The following is a 17,354-nucleotide window of genomic DNA, read 5'->3' as shown; positions in this document are numbered from 1 at the left end:
AGAAATTAACTAATCTTATGAGTAAAATTAACTAAACACTCATGTCAAATCCTTCTCCAAGAACTTGAACAACTCTATTATATCATGCACACAAAGCGCATATGAACGACTATTTTCATTTCAACCAATATCACATTTCAGGATTATATTTGAGAATCCAAGTTTCAAAACCCCCAATTTTTACAAAGAACAAAAAAAGAGAGTTAGAATATTTACCTTCTTACTTGCTGTTTTCCACAGTTTCGCTGGCACGCTAAAAAACACAAAACATCGTTATGTTGTCTCCTTCTTGTCAACCAATTATCTTCTTAATAACCAAATTAACATTGCAATTAATTAGAAAGTAACAGAGATGCCAAATCTTGTGCTAATAAAATCAAGGGAAATCATTGTTACCCCATCTTCTGCGCAAATAACTTCCAAGTACTGCAATCGCCACCATGGCTGGGCAATTACAAAATTTTTGCCACCATAAAAAAGTACTATTAAAAGTAATGATCATGAAATTGATTGATAAGGCCTTGCAGACTGGTTTTCTCATATATTGATTGATCAATTTTCCTTCAAATGTGTAGAACATTGTTCATTGTCGGTGAGATCTTCAGAAAACTCAGTCAGTAGGGCTTAAAGGTCATCACCTCAATGAAGAAGCTACTACAAAAGCTTCAGCCCACCTGTGACATCATCAACCACTTCAACAGGTCCTGCAAAAACAGAGGTTTAGAGAATGGAAGCGTAGTTAACAGCATGCAGGCTCCACCAAATCGTTTCTCTTGTTAGTTTTTGAGTCATACAAGGATAACACTGAATATATTCTGGAAAATAAGATTTGGGAGCACCCTATTATGAAAAAAGCCATGAATCAACCAATATCTTCAGTTAATTACATACTTGAACTTTGAAGGTTAACAACGAAATTCAAGTAAAAACTTACTGACTTGTCAAAAGTTACATTTTCTATTGTTAATGTCGTAAAAGTATGTTAAATACTTTTTGCTCATAATTTCCATATTTTCTGAAAGCTAGATTATGTAGTTCATAAATTCTTACATCTAATTTTACTATTTAATAGACCATTTTTTGATCTAAAGTAAAGCAAATTTAACAAACAAACTACAAATAGATCCAACACAGACAAATCATATAGCTGATATGACACAAGCATACTGGAACGGAAACTCTTACCAAGAATAGCCATCACTGTTCTTGAATCTGAATCAACAGCAACAAATAAATTTCAGTCCAACTTTTGTTAAAGACCAAAAGAAAATGCACTGTAGGTAAATTGGATAGCAAGCTTGTTGGAACACACTTTTTGGTATAAATGAGTTTAAAGAAGCAAATCAGGCATTTGGAGCAACATCCATAACCAAAAAATCAAAGTGCAAGAAAGCTTGGTTTTTCTTCAGTTTTCAAGGAAACATGCTAATCCCATTCACACTTGTTCAATTGCGCCATTAGAATATACAAACACATGCATACTATCAAAATCTCATGTTAATTTAAGAAAAAATAACAATCACATTATTAGAGACTTGCAGCTGCTAAAATGTTCAATGAATCAATAATATGATCACCTAGACTGTCAAAAATAGGTCTGCCTGTCTGAGGTTTGAGATACTTCCAAGTTTCTAATCCATTAACTTCACAACAAATACTTTTTGGAAATTTATAAGCGAAATAACATATCCCAAATGGCTTTGTGCTTCAAAAAAATTTAAGTGATTTCTCGCTTCCACCTTTTAGCCAAATTCCTGCTACTGCCTCCCACCCCCACACTAACTACAGCTCAAATGCATTTTTCTACATCCTGTTAATTTGATTCTACAAACTCATGAATTACCATTCTTCCTAAAATTTAAATTACATAAAAAAAACCATTCCATGTGAGTTCAAGGCAAAAATAATACTCCCAAAAAAATGAAATTTTATGAGCAATCATCAATCTAAATAAAATAAAAATCAGCTTTGCAACTCACTTGGAGCAATCTGTGTTCTTCCAGCATCAATAGTAATATGGGTTGGTAGTTTAAGTGATTTTGCCCTCTCCTGTAATAGTTGAAAATGAATTCGTCAAGAATGAATCAGACCAGATAAACAACAAATTATGGAAACCATAATAAAAATAAAGGAGAACAGCACTAAAACCAGTAGAATAAAAGGTCATAGTTGAAACATCAGACTCGGAATAAAATAGATAATAGTCTCAGCCAACAAAGCTTTAAAATTATATATAAAAAAAAAAGGCATCATAAGTTGGTTGGTCTTTTTACCTATTTAACTAGCATAACAGCAAACACAAATGCAATGGTTGAGAAAAACCTCGAAAAAGAGAAATTTGCTGCAAAAATGAGCTTGGATGTTCAACTGGGATGCATTCCCAAGAATATCAAGAGGTACTAAGCGAACTTTCCAAATTTTTGTTGAGTTCATTTTGATGTCTGCTATTTTTTTAGGGTTCTCATCTGATGCACACATCAACTACAACTGATATTCAGTTTGATTGGATGAATAGGTCAATGAATGTACCACCAGGCTGCAAAGTGGCACCGGTAAAAACAAAGGTAGGCGTAGTGAATTGGGCTATAAGCTGGGAGAGGCGGCTTAAAAATTCACTTAGAAACCTAAACTTGCCATCAAGAAAGATGGTTGAAACAAGGCTAAAGGAAAATTCCTTTAACCTAAGACTAAAAAAATCCATAATATATCTCTGTGTCCAGATAAGGAGAAAAGTTTTTGTAGCTTTAAACATATAAAACTATACACATCGGAAATTCATTTGTCATCCATTTATAGACTAACAAGTTAAATGATACTGTCTACTATTTTTCCTTGAAATAGCAAAAAACAAAAATGATCCCATAGTATCAATTTGATGAAATTAACTGAGGTGACACAAAAAAAAAATTGACATACTGACTTGCAAAACAAGCATATCCTCCTCACTTTCAATTTTCACGACCACCTTTGGCTGAGCACACATCTCCCACCTGCATATTTGCAAAATATTTGAAACTGAAGAAGAAGTGGCACAAAAGAGAAAAGCGAGGAGCAAAAAAGCATAACCATAAGGCTATGTCATTTAGAACAGCAAGTGTAGTACCTGTTTAAAGCCTTAGGTGCTCGGTTAAGAAGCTTTTTATACAGGCCCAAAGTTGCATGACTAAAACCAATGACAAATCACAAAAATTTAAACAGTGTTCAATCATAGAAAAAGAACATGAAAATTACATGAATGAGGATTGTTAATGTTAATCTATCATTGAATAGGAGGACTGCATGTTCAAAGGAATATGGCAAAAATTTGACTCTTGTCAGTGTCAAGTAATCAACTATTTACTAAAGATCAGGAGAACGAATAGTCATCAAAGTAACAAATAATAATCTGCCTCGGTGCATGAAAGAAACAGGGAAAGGTGAAAGAAGGGGATATGGTATCTAAGACCATATTTTAATCAGACAACAATTGTGGCAAAACCATAGGGTAAAAGTAGACCCTCTGGTCCCTGGTGGCAACTGCTTCAACAAATAAATGAGACTGAAATATAGATCCAAATCGATAACTTCTCAACAGGATCTATAAGCCACATAGTTATGCGACATTCAAGGTAACATCCAATAAGTTGGTAGGTGTTGGGATGCAAAAGAGGCCGTGAACCACAGCATAGCCAGTAAAGCAGATTTGTAACCCAACTTTTGCGAAACTAAATAATCCAAACTTACCATATCTGAAAACACTAGCCAAGGCCACTTTTACTTTTGGAAGATTTTCCACTTTTAAACTCACTTGCTAAATGTCTCAATGTTGTTCTTCATATACCAACATGCCAATATCATAAAACAATTTAATCATATATTATCGTGCTACTTGTACACAAAACCAGGCTGTAGTTGGTTGTTCCCTTGACAATTAGTTACAGAAGCTATTCAGTAGATGGTCTCAGTGGTCAACAAGCTAGAAAATCAGCCATCATGGGATTTCTTGATAATCAGATAATCTCTCAATTGCCAAACCACCAATCAATAAAGTTTCCACTGATGAATTGTTATACAAATGGTGTCAATAACTGATATCGTAATTGTTTTGGGTTCACAAAAAAAAGAATAATCAGCTATCTTTTAAGTTGTTTGCTTCTATCTCTAGAACTGTCTGTCTATTCTACAGATAAGAGAACAGCCTCCGGACCCAGAAAGTAATTCAAGTATCAGCTAAAACTAGTTTACTCTAGCGAATTTGAATGTCATTTTATAGCCTCTTTAGTCTAAATCTAACAAGATTTTGAAAAAGAAAAGGAATAATTCTGTAAAAAGAAAGTAAGATATAGCTCCCTTGTTCCAACTAATAGCTAACACAAAGACAGCTCCTGAAGAATAAAGAAGGCAACCTGCATTGAGCTGCAATTTTCCCTTTTCCCATCTTAAGATCGTTTCTGACAACCAACACCTACATTAAAAAGGATAAAGAAATATAAAAAAAATCATATAAAGAAATTGTAATAAGGACATACTTCATTTTTCAGATGGAAAAAAAAAGGCATTACCATCTTGAAATCATCAAGAATATCAGCCAGCTTATCAATCTCAAATGGTTCTTTGGACTTGTTTTTCTTGTTTCCATGATGACTACTAGGGTTAGTTTTGGTGTCTTTAACCACTTTTGGTGTTAACCTTAAAAAGATGAAAGAAGGGCAGCGTGTCCCAATGCAGTAACCTAAAGCAAGGCAGCCTGCCCCAACTAATATGGCACTAAGCCAATTCAAATCCATCAATTCAATTACTCTACCTGCAATTCAAACCCTAGATTATTAACATTATTATTATACATATAAAAACTTTAGCCTAAAAAATATAAAAAATAGAATAAGAATCATAGTTCGGGGAGAAGCTACACCTGTGCAGTTGTTCAGAAACCGATCACCACGAAATGATCAATTGAGATGCGCACTTCTCCTGCCTCTACAATTTAGGTTAAACCCAGCAGAATACACTCTGTGTATCGAGTCGTCTTTTTATTTTTTCACTGGCTAGTTTGCTGCTGCTGCTACGGGTATTATATATACAGACATATACACACACACACTACCTATTTCAAGTCAGATCTTTTTCATAAAAAAATTAAATATACAGATTTTTTCAATCTATTTTTTATATAAAAAATTAAAATTAAAAAACTTATGTACATATTTAATATATTAAATTAAGAATTATGTGCAATAATAAATATATAAAAATTTATTAACAATATATAAAGATAAAAATTAAAAAATTAAGAGTCAGATATAAATCAAGATATTCATTTTCACGACTTAGATGTTTGAAATGGTTGTGTTTAAGGATTTTATTCATAAAAATTGATTTTTTATTTAATTAAATTATAATAAAAATAAACACATGTGAAATTAATTAAATAAAATAAAAAATAAAAATATATCATGAAAAGTTACACGTATTAAAAATATTATCTATAAATAAATTTTTTTTAATTTTTTAATATAAAATTTATTGATATAAAACATAAAAAATATAAATGAATTAGAAAATCTCTTAAAAAATTTAAATGCATATAAAATAACTAAAAAATAACCGTTATTTAAAAGAGTCTAAATAAACAAAATAAAAAAGATAATGGATATTAATTTACATTTAAATTTAAAAATTATTTTGAAAACATATATATATATATATATATATATAAAAGAAATTAGATCCAAATTGAATAGGTATAACTTTCGGTTAAAAGAAGTAGGCTTTTTAGTAGAGATATGTAAATATGATAGAGATTCAAAGTTTTCTTGGATTTTCGAGTTATTACAAGAAGTTTATTAAGGGATTTTTAATAATAGCAACAATCCCTTTGACTTAGTTGACATAAAAAGAAATAAGGTGGAAATGGATAAGAAAAAACCAAAAGGAAGACTAACAACGGCTATTTATTGATAATTCCTTCATAATTAAAATGATTTATTGTTTATAATGACATATAAAAAAAGAATTAGGTTGTGTTTCGATGCTGCATAAAAGGATGATTACCTACGCTTCAAGGCAATTGAAACTTTATAAGGTTAATTATCATTTTCATCACTTAGAGTTTATCACTATAGTGTTTGCTTTAGGATGTCAAGTACAATTATTTACAAATTATAAAAGTTTGAAAAATATAATGTCGCATAAAGAGATAAATATACAACAAAGAAAGTGTGATTCAAGTAATTACATGTGAGATGTTGCTTTGATAAGTTGTGTTTGTTGCGCTTTCCATCTTTATCTAAAAAGTCCTTATATTAACAGTAAAAAGATTTATAAATTAATAATAAGATATTCTTTCAAGAGCAAGTTGACTAAATTTTTTCATATATATATATATATATATAATGACATCTATACACCAACATGTTCATTTATAATTAATGGTGATGACTTTATTGGAATTGATGAAAACATAATGGATATGTGGATATTAAAAGTGTGTGTAGGTTTAATTCTGTGTTATAATAATGGATTAAATGATAAATACTCATCTTTAAACATCTCTAATACTGGTTAAGTTCTAAGTTTTTGTTACTATAACTAATATTTTAAACATTGTAACTCAATATTTTTGTGACTTTAAAAACATGAATTGAACATGTCAGTAATTTCTAACAAAAACATGAATTTTAAGTTAGTTTGTGATTTTTGATTGATTATTTTATTGATAATTATTGCTCTAAATATAATTATATTTTTAGTTATTAACGTTGATCAATTATTATTTATTTATTTATTATGATTTCTAATTACTTAGTTGATTGGTCGATTATCTTTTAACTCTCTTAACTCATTAAGATTTTTTTATTTAAGTGAATTCAATTGATTTTAATTTTATTTTCTATTTTTATCATGAATAATTATTGTTTTGTATGAGTGAATGTATTTGTTTATTTTAGCTGTAAAGATATAAAATTTTCCTACATTTTCATTTTCATTAGAATTGAATATAAAGAATATTTGAATGGAGTTCATCGATTTTGAAAGAAAGAAAAATGAAAAAGGAGGACGGCTTGGCCGGCGAATGGGCCGCTGTAGGTATAAATTCCCTTATAAGCCAAAGGAAAAAAAAAAAAAAAAAAATTCTAAGCAATGGGAGAAGTACAAACGAAAAATACCTTAAAATAACTGAAATATTATTATGTTAATTTTCTTTGCACGTTAATAAGGAGACTGAAACAAACAGAAGGTCCTTCGAAAGATCATCATCGTCAAGACTCAACAACAACAACAACAACAATAACAACAACAAACTGCTAAGGTAATCTATCCTTTTATTTTTCTTACACGGGAATAATAAAATAGGTTAGGTTTATTTTTTCAGATTGTGGTCTTTAATTTGATCTGATCATGTCTGAGTTCTTGTAATATGCTCAGCTCATCAAATTAAAGTAACAGAATTTTGAGGGTTTTTTATTTGGATTTCTCAGTCTTCTATATTTGTTTGGTTTCAGAGAAAATTGAGAAAGCTTTGAATTTTGATCAAACTTTGAAATATAGTTGAGTTGACTCTACTTTTCCCCCCTAGAGAAGAGAACTACCACCCAAACAAATCTGTCGTCCTCTCTCTCCTAATATTCTCTAATTAGATGATTCTCTCAAGCGGAAAAATATAAGGCAAAGAAAGAAGTCAAATTTTGAATCCTTTTCTGTTTCGTGTTGCTTCAAAAGGTGAAAAACTCGCTTTTGTTATCCCTTTTGCTCTCTGCTACTTGATGTATCGTGGTTTTGTTCTGGTTTATGTCGGTTATTGGACTTTCAGGACAACAATTTGAAGACTTGATCTTAGGGTTTGGAAAAGGCTGCGAAGATGAGTGACAATTTGATGGAGAAGGTCAGTGCTTTTGGCGAACGCCTCAAGATTGGAGGTGCCGAGGTGGGTCGAAAGATGAGTGCAGGCATGAGCTCAATGAGCTTCAAGGTGAAGGAGCTATTACAAGGTCCTAACCAAGCCGATAAACTTGTCGAGGATGCCACTGCAGAGACGCTTGATGAGCCTGATTGGGCCATGAATCTTGATATCTGTGACATGATCGATCATGAAAAAGTTAGTAGTGTTGAATTGATTCGTGGCATAAAGAAGAGGATCATGATAAAAAATGCTAGGGTACAGTATTTAGCCTTAGTGTTGCTTGAAACATGTGCTAAGAATTGTGAGAAGGCTTTCTCAGAGGTGGCGGCTGAGAGGGTTCTTGATGAAATGGTAAAGTTGATTGATGATCCTCAGACTGTCGTCAATAATAGGAATAAAGCTCTATTGCTCATTGAAGCATGGGGAGAGTCAACCAGTGAACTGCGCTATTTACCTGTTTTTGAAGAAACATACAAGGTACTCCTTTTTGTTTCTTAGTGATTTCACTTTTTGAATGTTTGGTAAAGAAAAGGAATGTTCTATTCTCAATTGTCTTTTGGCTTGCTAGCAACAAAATATTATTTAATGTTAATAGTTGTCTCAAGTTCAGCTTCCCCCCCTATCTCCTATTAGTTCCTATTACTTGGATTGATATATTGGATGTTGGTTTTATTTGGCTGTCAGCCTTTTTATAGAGTATATCATAGAGAGTTGTCTGCTTGATGAAATATGATTCTTAGCCCTAACAATCTTGGTTGAAAGGGAGGGAGTCGTAAAATCAAAATAAGTTGGCTGGGTAAATATGCCAAAATTCACCCATAGAAGTTAAATGAACTGTTCCATATTTAATTTGACAGAGGATTTGTTTGCTTTGGATATTTGTGGAAATAAATTGTCTTATGGATCACAGATGAAAATTATGCAGGTGCTTTGTTTTGCAGTGTTTCTATAGAAGATAAATTCACGTAGTCCTTTGGTTAGTGCAGATTTATGAATTCTTGAACCATTATTGTTTCTTGACTTGTTCGTTTTGTTCTAAAGAGTTTAAAATCAAGGGGTATCCGGTTCCCTGGTCGTGACAATGAGAGTTTAGTGCCTATCTTCACCCCACCTCGTTCTGTGTCGGCACCAGAAGTGGATACTAGTCTTGCACGGCAGATTGAGTATGATATTCCTCTGCAAAGCTTTACAGCTGAACAGACAAAGGAAGCATTTGATGTGGCAAGAAACAGCATAGAGCTTCTCGCTACAGTGTTGTCCTCTTCACCTGAACAAGATGCATTACAGGTACTTCTTATCTTACAAGTTTTCGATATCCAATTAATTTGGTGTGGATGTATTGGTTTTGATTAGATAAAAAAATAGCTCTATAATCCTACTTCAAATATGAGATGCCTAAACTCTTCTTATTGTTTGTGTATGAATTCTTTTGTTCTTTTACTTTCACTTGACTTTGGTAAAGTAACTAACATTCTAAAGATATTAAAGTTGTGTTTACTTGTGAAAATTTTTTCAGTTTTGCAGAATTTTTTTTCTCAGAAATAGAAAACTAAAGAAAATGTGTCTACTAACTGAAAATGAAAATTGATTTCTTAGAAACTTTGTGTTTTCTAATTCTCTACTTCTTCATAAAATTGGAAAACACAAAAATAGTTGTTTTCCAAATTATCCACAATAAAAATAAGAGCCTTGTTTGGTTAACCTAATGTTATGTGTTCATTCCTTTTCATATTTTTAATTTAAGCCAAATAAGGCACTTGTTTTCCATTTTGAAAAAAGATGTATTTAATAAACATGTTTCCTTATTTTTCTATGGAAAAATCTCTTTAGAATAAATAAGAAAACTAGAGCCAAAAACCAAAAAAAACTATTTTCTGAAAAGTAACACACAACCTAAATTGACTTATCTAACCATTCTTAGGACCTGCTAAATTGTGAAAAAATAAGGCTATTTTTGAGTGGGCTTTTTTAAGTGGATTATTAAAAACAAGATTATCATGTTCAGATGTAACATGCTGGTCAAAGAAAAAATAGAACATTTCTAATTTCTTAATTTTATATTGACGATGGAGAACATTCTTTATAAGTTGGCCCATTTTTCTAAGAATCTCGGATTTCCAATTTGAATGCAGGAACAAGCAAACCCTCCACCCCAAAAAAGAAAAAAGTTGAAGAAAGAAAAACCTTATAGAAACAGTCGGTCTTATCTATGTCAATGCCAAAGCAATTATGTCGGTCTTTGCTGGTATTTTTGGTTGCATGTAGACATAACTTTTTGTGGACTTATTTCCATGGTGAATGCATAACTTTGCATATTATTTATTTATTTATTATTTTAGGGTCTGCATCAAATTTTCCTTTTAGATTTTGATGATATAATAACTATTTAATAAAATTTTGATTTAGAAAAAAAAAAAGTAAAACTGAAATCTTATCTATAAATTCAATTTTTTTGTTGTTTTATTTTCCCTTCCAAAGTCAATCAATCAGTGGTGCTTATTGCAATGTCATCCCTAATGACTCAAGTCCTCCAAAAGAAGCCAAATGTCACCAATTAAAATGAATACGTACTTTATTCATTTATAAGATACTAAAGACTGATAAAATGTAGACATGTTATCATTGCAATTCTATTTGTGATTTTAACAATTCCAACTTTTTAAATACTGATTTTGCTTCAATTCCTGGTTGACTCAGTTTTATGAGCATGGCGACAAGTTTTATTGTTTCCAGAACCTTGTTAAACTGTACATGTCAAAATGCAAGTTTAACAACCATGGAGATATGGTTGAGTATTTTCGCATTATCTCTTAATTTTTGTATGTTTTTAATATAAACATATATTTACTTTTAAAAATTCTTAATTGTTTGCAGTTGAAATGTGATTTTCAATTCTTTTTCGGAATTGGGAATTGTAGAAGGCATTGAGGATTGAGTAGGGGAAATAAACACATGTAGAGAGAGAGAGGGGAGCTCTGTTTGTTTATGTGTGTGTCTATTGTAGAAATAGATAGCTCTGTTTAGAGGCCCCAGCTTATTGTTTTTCTGTCTTAGCCTCCTATTTGTACTTTTTTTTTTGGTTTAACACCTCTTATTTATCTTTATTTCTCAATTTTAATGCCACTTGCCCTGTTAACTCACAAGTTCAGTTGCCCAGATATTTGAACATTATATTTTTTCAAAGTCTACTTGGATAAGATAAAAAAAATGAATTTGGCCTGTAAATTCTAACAATTTTTTGTAGATGATACTTCGAGTAATCATTATCTAATACTAGGAATTCCATATCTAAAGTTACAAACAACTTGAGGAACAACTTATTTACATGTGTATTTGTGTCAGTACACAACATCTTCCAATCATTGATCTAAGAGTGTTTGGTTGCTTCTCATACATCTTGAAAATGGATGAGACAAAAATGTTCAGTGAAATTCTGCTTGCAACCAAACATTCTCAATCTATCCCAACAACTGTCAACCTGCTTAAAAGAATGCTACTATGTGTTTCTCATACCATAGCTTCAATATAACCCAGTGTGTCAACTCCGTCATATTATACCATACAACCATCTACGTATACATACATGGGTCAAGATGTATATCATTATAAGAAGGCATGTTGGAGCAAGTATTAACACACATAGAACCAACAAGGACTGATTCAATAGAAGAATCAGTCTTGTTTGTGCCAATTTCAGCAATGGCAGCAAAGTAACAGTACCACTGGAAGGAAGGACAGAATAACAACATGGAATCCCGAGCTTCCATATTTTGCACTTGTAACATGTGTGTATATATTTTTGATGTTCAAATTGATTTGATTTGCATTAAAACAGGACTCTTAAATTGGTATAAGTTTAGGGATTCTTAGCAGCTGGGGGCCAGGGATGACAACATGCATATGTGAGTTCTTAGTATTTGATGTTGACGTCATTCTTAAAGCTCATGTGAAAAGGTGGTAGTTTTGGGTTTTTTCACTGTGTGATGTTAATGTCTTCGTCCAAGTTCATCTCTGAAAATGTTTCCAATGCAAACATATTGTTATAATCAGCCCACTTCTCATATGGAAACTTTTTTTGCTGACTGGTTAGCTAGGACAATAATTTTTTCCCTACCCGGGTTGGAGGGAGTCTCCGCCTGCCCATAACTGTCATGTTATTAGGACAGCATGGGTGAGAAAAAATCATAGACTTAGGATGGAAATAAAAGATCTATCAAGCAATAAAAAATTGGTCAGAGAAAAGATTCATTTAAAAACACAATTAATGATGCTTGATACATGGTAACATGACACCTATGGATAGGAGGAAGTTTCCAAACCGGCCAGGAGGAAATTATTGTCGAATTAACTATATCTATTTTGGTTTCTTGAGCCGAATCAAAATTGCCTCATGAAGAATGAGAATGTCTGACAGACATTGCATTCATCAAGCTGGACTAGTGAGAGTGGGAAATGCTGTGTTTTCTTCTTATTTTTTTTAAAGAGGCAACCAATAGGAACATACGTGTGTAGATCTATCTGCATATGTTTTGCCGTCCAGATCCCTATGAATTTACCTATTTTTGGTTGGATAGAGAAAAAATAGAAAGATCATTAAAGGTTTTTTTTTTCCCCATCAAATAAAACAAGAGTCTTTACAATCTCTATTCTCTTCATTATATAATTCTCTTTGTTTCTCCCGTGTCTTGAATTCAATGAAGAGAATTTAATTTTCATTTGTGTATTAGGTTACAATTGTGTTTAAAGAGTGGCCTTGCTTAATAACTTTTGCTGTTATTAAACAAATTATTAACAGAACTTAGCAAAATATCAGTTGATGTTGTACAACTAATCAAACAGAATCTACTTTTAATAGTGAAACCTTATGTAAACTACAATGAAAAATTTTGAGGATAGGGACCCAGTGACCCATAAGAAACAGCAGGCAATTGTTGATGTAAGTTCATAGCTGTTATAAAATAGAAATGAAATGAGTAAATGTTCCAAGACATTAGTTGATCTGCTTTCAGTTTTTATTTACATTTACTTCTTGTAGTTGAGATGGTAGAAAGCAAGGGAAAATTCAAAAGATTGCTGATTCTTAGCCCCCTCATAGTCTGACTGTTTGCTGTCAAATTAATCATTTTAGATAAACAAGTGGGAATAAACTTTCCCAAGTTAATACTGCTTCGCATCCCCCCCCCCCCTGTTTCAAGAGCATACATGCATGAATTGATTTAAATATTAGTTTGTTTGAATTTTGGGGTATAATGTTGTACTGTTTTATGACGCAAAAAAAGAAAACTCATCCTCACCAATCAGATGAGGAGTCTTACTTGTTGACAAATAAATGTTTGATTAGTGGTGAATTGTGAACAAAATTCTAGGAGGGGCAAGAACATGGCTAAATGTAGAGGCTGTATCAGCACTCAATTCTTTTCATGTCAGTTTTGGATCCATTAATTCAATTTGGTCAAAACTAAAAAATAAGATCAATAAGTTAAATATTGAAAATTTTCTATTTAATTTTGATGATCAAATATAGTGAGTACCTTTGAAAAATGTAAACATAAATGTGTGTAACTGTTCAACAAGGTAAGCATACTAGAGGAGGCTGTTCCTGTCTCCTGTCTCTACAGGGATGTGCCATTGGGTGTGATATCTCTCGAAGTGCATAGCTATTATATTTTATAAGGATTGGGTCAACATGATTTGCAGTAATTTGAAGCGGGAAATATGCCAGTTTCCACCAGGATGGCTGGGATTGCCTATCAGATAAAATAAAAGAACAGACATTATTCAGTGGAGAATTTTTGCTTTTCATTTGTCTTCCACAATATCTGGCCATTTTTCCTTAATCCTGTATTGCTTTAACCTGTTGTACTGCACATGTCCTAACAGATAAAGAGTGGAGCATACATTGCAATATCTCAAGATCAATTGTTATGTTGTCGACCTAATCCTATCATGAACCTCCCTGAAGTTTTTTGATTTACCATCTTCCACCTAGCATCTTGTCCTTAAAATTTTTTATTTTCCTTCCAATACATGTTGCGGCTGCATAAGGTGGTTGAAGAAAAGTAAAGTATGATATCTTAATTAGGACCAAATTTCTCTCTCTGTAATTTTGATACTTTCAAATAGTTGTCTATTATCAAGAGAACTTACGAAATTTACTTGTTTTATTTTGGTTTATTGAACAATCTCTTTCTTTTCCTGCAACTTGCATTTTCTCCCTTAATTCTAAAACGTATTGCTATGTTAATTGAATGTGTATTCATACTAGGTGGTGAACAGATGCACTAAAATTCCATCTCATAAAAACAAAAGGCTTTGAATTAGCAATAACTGTCAGTAAGAATTCTGATCAGTGAACCAAGTTTATGGAAGAGCCTGGAGGCTGCAAAAGTAGTTAATGGTGCTTCATACTATGTTAAACTAGAAGTTGTTGATGCCATGTTAAACCTAGAGAATGGCTAATGATTCACATCTTTCTGTATGCAAATCCTCCAAGATTGTTGTCCAACACTTGCCATGCTATAGCTTTTTCATTTATCTTGATGTGCATGCTGATTTCCTTAATTCCTCTGTTTCAAGAAGCGACTTGGTTTATTGTTGTTTTCTCGTTCTAAGTATCCATGATGGAATTTTGTTTATGTTAGCGGAGATGATGATGCTTGTTTTGGTTTGGGGCAGGGGTTGGTTCACTTGGGAAATCTATTTCAGAAGTTGAGCAACAAGTAATTCTTGTTTGAGATCTCAGTTATAGAATGCTTTGTTTTGATTGGCAGGATGATTTGACGACTACTCTAGTCCATCAGTGTCGGCAGTCACAATTGACTGTGCAAAGAATCATTGAGAAGGCTGGAGATAATGAGGCCCTGCTTTTTGAAGCTTTGAATGTGAATGACGAGATCCAGAAAGTTCTCTCCAAGTATGAAGAGTTAAAAGCCCCATCAGTGGTTCCAGTTATACCTGAACCTGCTATGATTCCTGTTGCTGTCGAGCCTGATTCACCTGTTAATGCGAAAGAAGATGCGTTGGTCAGGAAACCTGCAGGTTCACGAGGTGGGACTCATGGAGGGAGCAATGATGACATGATGGATGATCTTGATGAAATGATCTTTGGTAAGAAGGGTGGGGGTACATCCCAAGTTGTGCATGACCCGAAGAAACAGCAATCTTCTAAAGACGACCTCATAACCTTCTAAGCAACACTATACCAGGCTATTTAGGTGCTGATCACAAATTGAGTTTGAATTGAATTTTAATTATTGCATTCATAAAAAGTGGGTTGTGGCTTCTCTTTTGCATGGTACTTCCATTGTTTTATGTATATTTTCTGTTTTCTGCAAGTTGTTCATGCTTGGATTTCGCTATACAATTTGCTTTTGGGAGTGAGATTGTATGTATTTTACACGCATTATGCTCTTCCAATGATTTTGTTGCTGCTTCTATGTGCTGTCATAACTCATTTTTGATCTCCTCAATTTCTTAGAACTTCAAACTTTTAATTTTTAACTTTTTGAAAGATTCGCAATTTCATGAATTATTGAAAATAGAAACAAAGGTCTAGAATGTCTTTGCCCCGTGCTATCACCAATTTTTTTTTTTTTTCTAGTATGGAGATCATCTCGCGTCTTCTTATTCATATCATCAAATTATAATCCTTGAAACTTTGCCTTTTGGTGTTTTGTTTTGTTGGTGCTCGTTATCCACTGTCACTATTTGCTCAGACTATTTGCTCATTTGGAGGTATGCATGCATTTCATTTTTATTTCTCAAGTTACATTGGTTCATAAATAATAGTTTGGCAGAGAAAAATCTTCCCTGCCTCTGCGCGTATAGGGAAAGAAGAAGAAGAACAATACCGTTCAAAATAGCATTGTTTCATCTTTTTTTTTGGGAAGAAAAGAAAATGAATTTGAAGATAACTCAAAAATAGATTATTTTACCATAACCATTTACCCAAAAATTCTTGGAAACTCTTATTGGGACATTCTTATTTTAGTATAGTATCCTAGATTTTTTACTTATTCTTATATACCTTTTGTTCAAGAACTCGTTATTAATTTCCCCATCATGGGAACCATAACACCATTATTAGATCTATTAACTCCAACTTTTCTATCATTATTCTTTTCTTTTGTTGGAATACGTCGAAGTCCACAAACCAATTATTTTATCTCATCAATTTTATGATTGTGTTGCAAAACCATATCATCACATTTCTTATTATGGGTGTAAAATTACCTTTACAAAATTCTTGATTGATATTTTTAATCTTCTAATCTTTTTAAAATCACTAGATCTTGCTCAATTAATCACTTTTCCATATATTCCAAGAGTTACTCAGCTAACAATCGATACAAGATTTAGAATGATTATGTAATGGATAAAAGTTGCAAAGTAGTTAAGAAATAAGAGAGAAACAATTTAGAAATTTGAGAGAAAGAGAAAGAAGAACATAAAGAAAGAAATAACTAAAACTTTATTGAAACCCAATCTATCTTACAATCTCCTAATGAGTACTTGATTTATCAATTTTTAATTTTTATGATTGAGTTCAGATTTCCAACCTCACTTTTAATCTACTTGTTGCTCAAACAATGTTTTGATAATATAAATATATTAATTAGTAATAATTAGTTAGTGTGTTCATGCTATATTACGCGCAAGCGACGGGCTTAAATTAAACACAAAAATTAATGCCAATTAAATTTTGGTTCTTTTTTTTTTCAAAGTTAAAAACTATTTATTTTAAAAGGAAAAGACATGTAAGGACATGATAATAAATTAATATATACAAAAAGGGATGAAATGCAATTAGATAGTGTTGATGGTAATGAAAGATTTAAGAAAACTTGGTCTTTGAAGTTAGAAACTAAAGATAATAGCATATTAAAATTTAGTAGTGTATGGGAAAGAAAGGGTAGCAAAATAACATTAACAATGTCAATTCAGCTGAAACATAATGGAAAAAACATAAGCGGAGCCTATAAACAAAAAACCAAGTTAAAAAAAGAGAAAAGCTTGCAAGTATGAACCTTCCAACATTTGTTTTCTTGTATGGAATTCTTGCTTAAGATTTTATACAATTTTAACAACAATTAATTGACCAACAACAACAAAAACTGAGAAATTTATGATGAATGAGAAATGTTTTAGGTTTTTTTCCTTTTAAGTTAGGGGGTAAAGTGACCATAGAATATATAGCACTCTACTTTAATAAGAAAAAGAAAAAGGTGTTTGTAAGTAAATGGATCATTAATAGTTGAAGGTTAGGCCGAAAGAATAGTTGGATGATCTAATGTAAGAGGTAGTAATGATGACAAACTAACTTTTTTTAAAGGTTGGGTGGATTGTTTTTTCTTCTTTGATCGAGTAATAGGAGTATCAAGGTTTGCTAATAGCATCATTTATCAAGCAGGTTTCTTTGTGTCGGGACCATGACATGTTAGTCTTATAGAGAAGATTAAGGCATGAAAAGATTAAA

At 32.1% G+C, this 17,354-nt stretch overlaps 2 protein-coding genes across 4 annotated transcripts; one reads left to right on the top strand and one right to left on the bottom strand.

Annotated features, from left to right (window-relative positions):
• Window positions 1–300: 300 nt before the first annotated feature.
• LOC18108297 (uncharacterized) lies at window positions 301–5,065 on the bottom strand. 2 transcript variants are annotated; one of them, XM_024591699.2, is made up of 8 exons: window positions 4,892–5,065; window positions 4,542–4,797; window positions 4,386–4,444; window positions 3,104–3,163; window positions 2,921–2,990; window positions 1,980–2,049; window positions 1,186–1,212; window positions 301–704 (listed from the first exon to the last, which is right to left on the bottom strand). In XM_024591699.2, exons 2-8 carry the CDS (start codon window positions 4,764–4,766, stop codon window positions 655–657), a joined length of 561 nt encoding a protein of 186 aa, XP_024447467.1. In that variant the 5' UTR covers window positions 4,767–4,797; window positions 4,892–5,065; the 3' UTR covers window positions 301–654. The 2 variants fall into 2 exon arrangements, with proteins under 2 accessions (XP_024447467.1, XP_006371248.1); XM_006371186.3 differs by having other exon boundaries at window positions 4,542–4,783; window positions 4,892–5,063.
• Window positions 5,066–7,096: 2,031 nt separating this feature from the next.
• LOC18108295 (TOM1-like protein 1) lies at window positions 7,097–15,313 on the top strand. 2 transcript variants are annotated; one of them, XM_024591541.2, is made up of 5 exons: window positions 7,097–7,288; window positions 7,482–7,698; window positions 7,790–8,356; window positions 8,921–9,166; window positions 14,650–15,313. In XM_024591541.2, exons 3-5 carry the CDS (start codon window positions 7,838–7,840, stop codon window positions 15,067–15,069), a joined length of 1,185 nt encoding a protein of 394 aa, XP_024447309.2. In that variant the 5' UTR covers window positions 7,097–7,288; window positions 7,482–7,698; window positions 7,790–7,837; the 3' UTR covers window positions 15,070–15,313. The 2 variants fall into 2 exon arrangements, with proteins under 2 accessions (XP_024447309.2, XP_024447307.2); XM_024591539.2 differs by lacking the exon at window positions 7,482–7,698.
• Window positions 15,314–17,354: the final 2,041 nt, after the last annotated feature.

The sequence above is a fragment of the Populus trichocarpa genome, chromosome 19 (assembly GCF_000002775.5).
Source record: "Populus trichocarpa isolate Nisqually-1 chromosome 19, P.trichocarpa_v4.1, whole genome shotgun sequence".
NCBI lineage: Eukaryota > Viridiplantae > Streptophyta > Magnoliopsida > Malpighiales > Salicaceae > Populus > Populus trichocarpa.
Note: the sequence above shows the minus strand (reverse complement) of the source record. Positions and strands in the feature narration are given on the sequence as shown.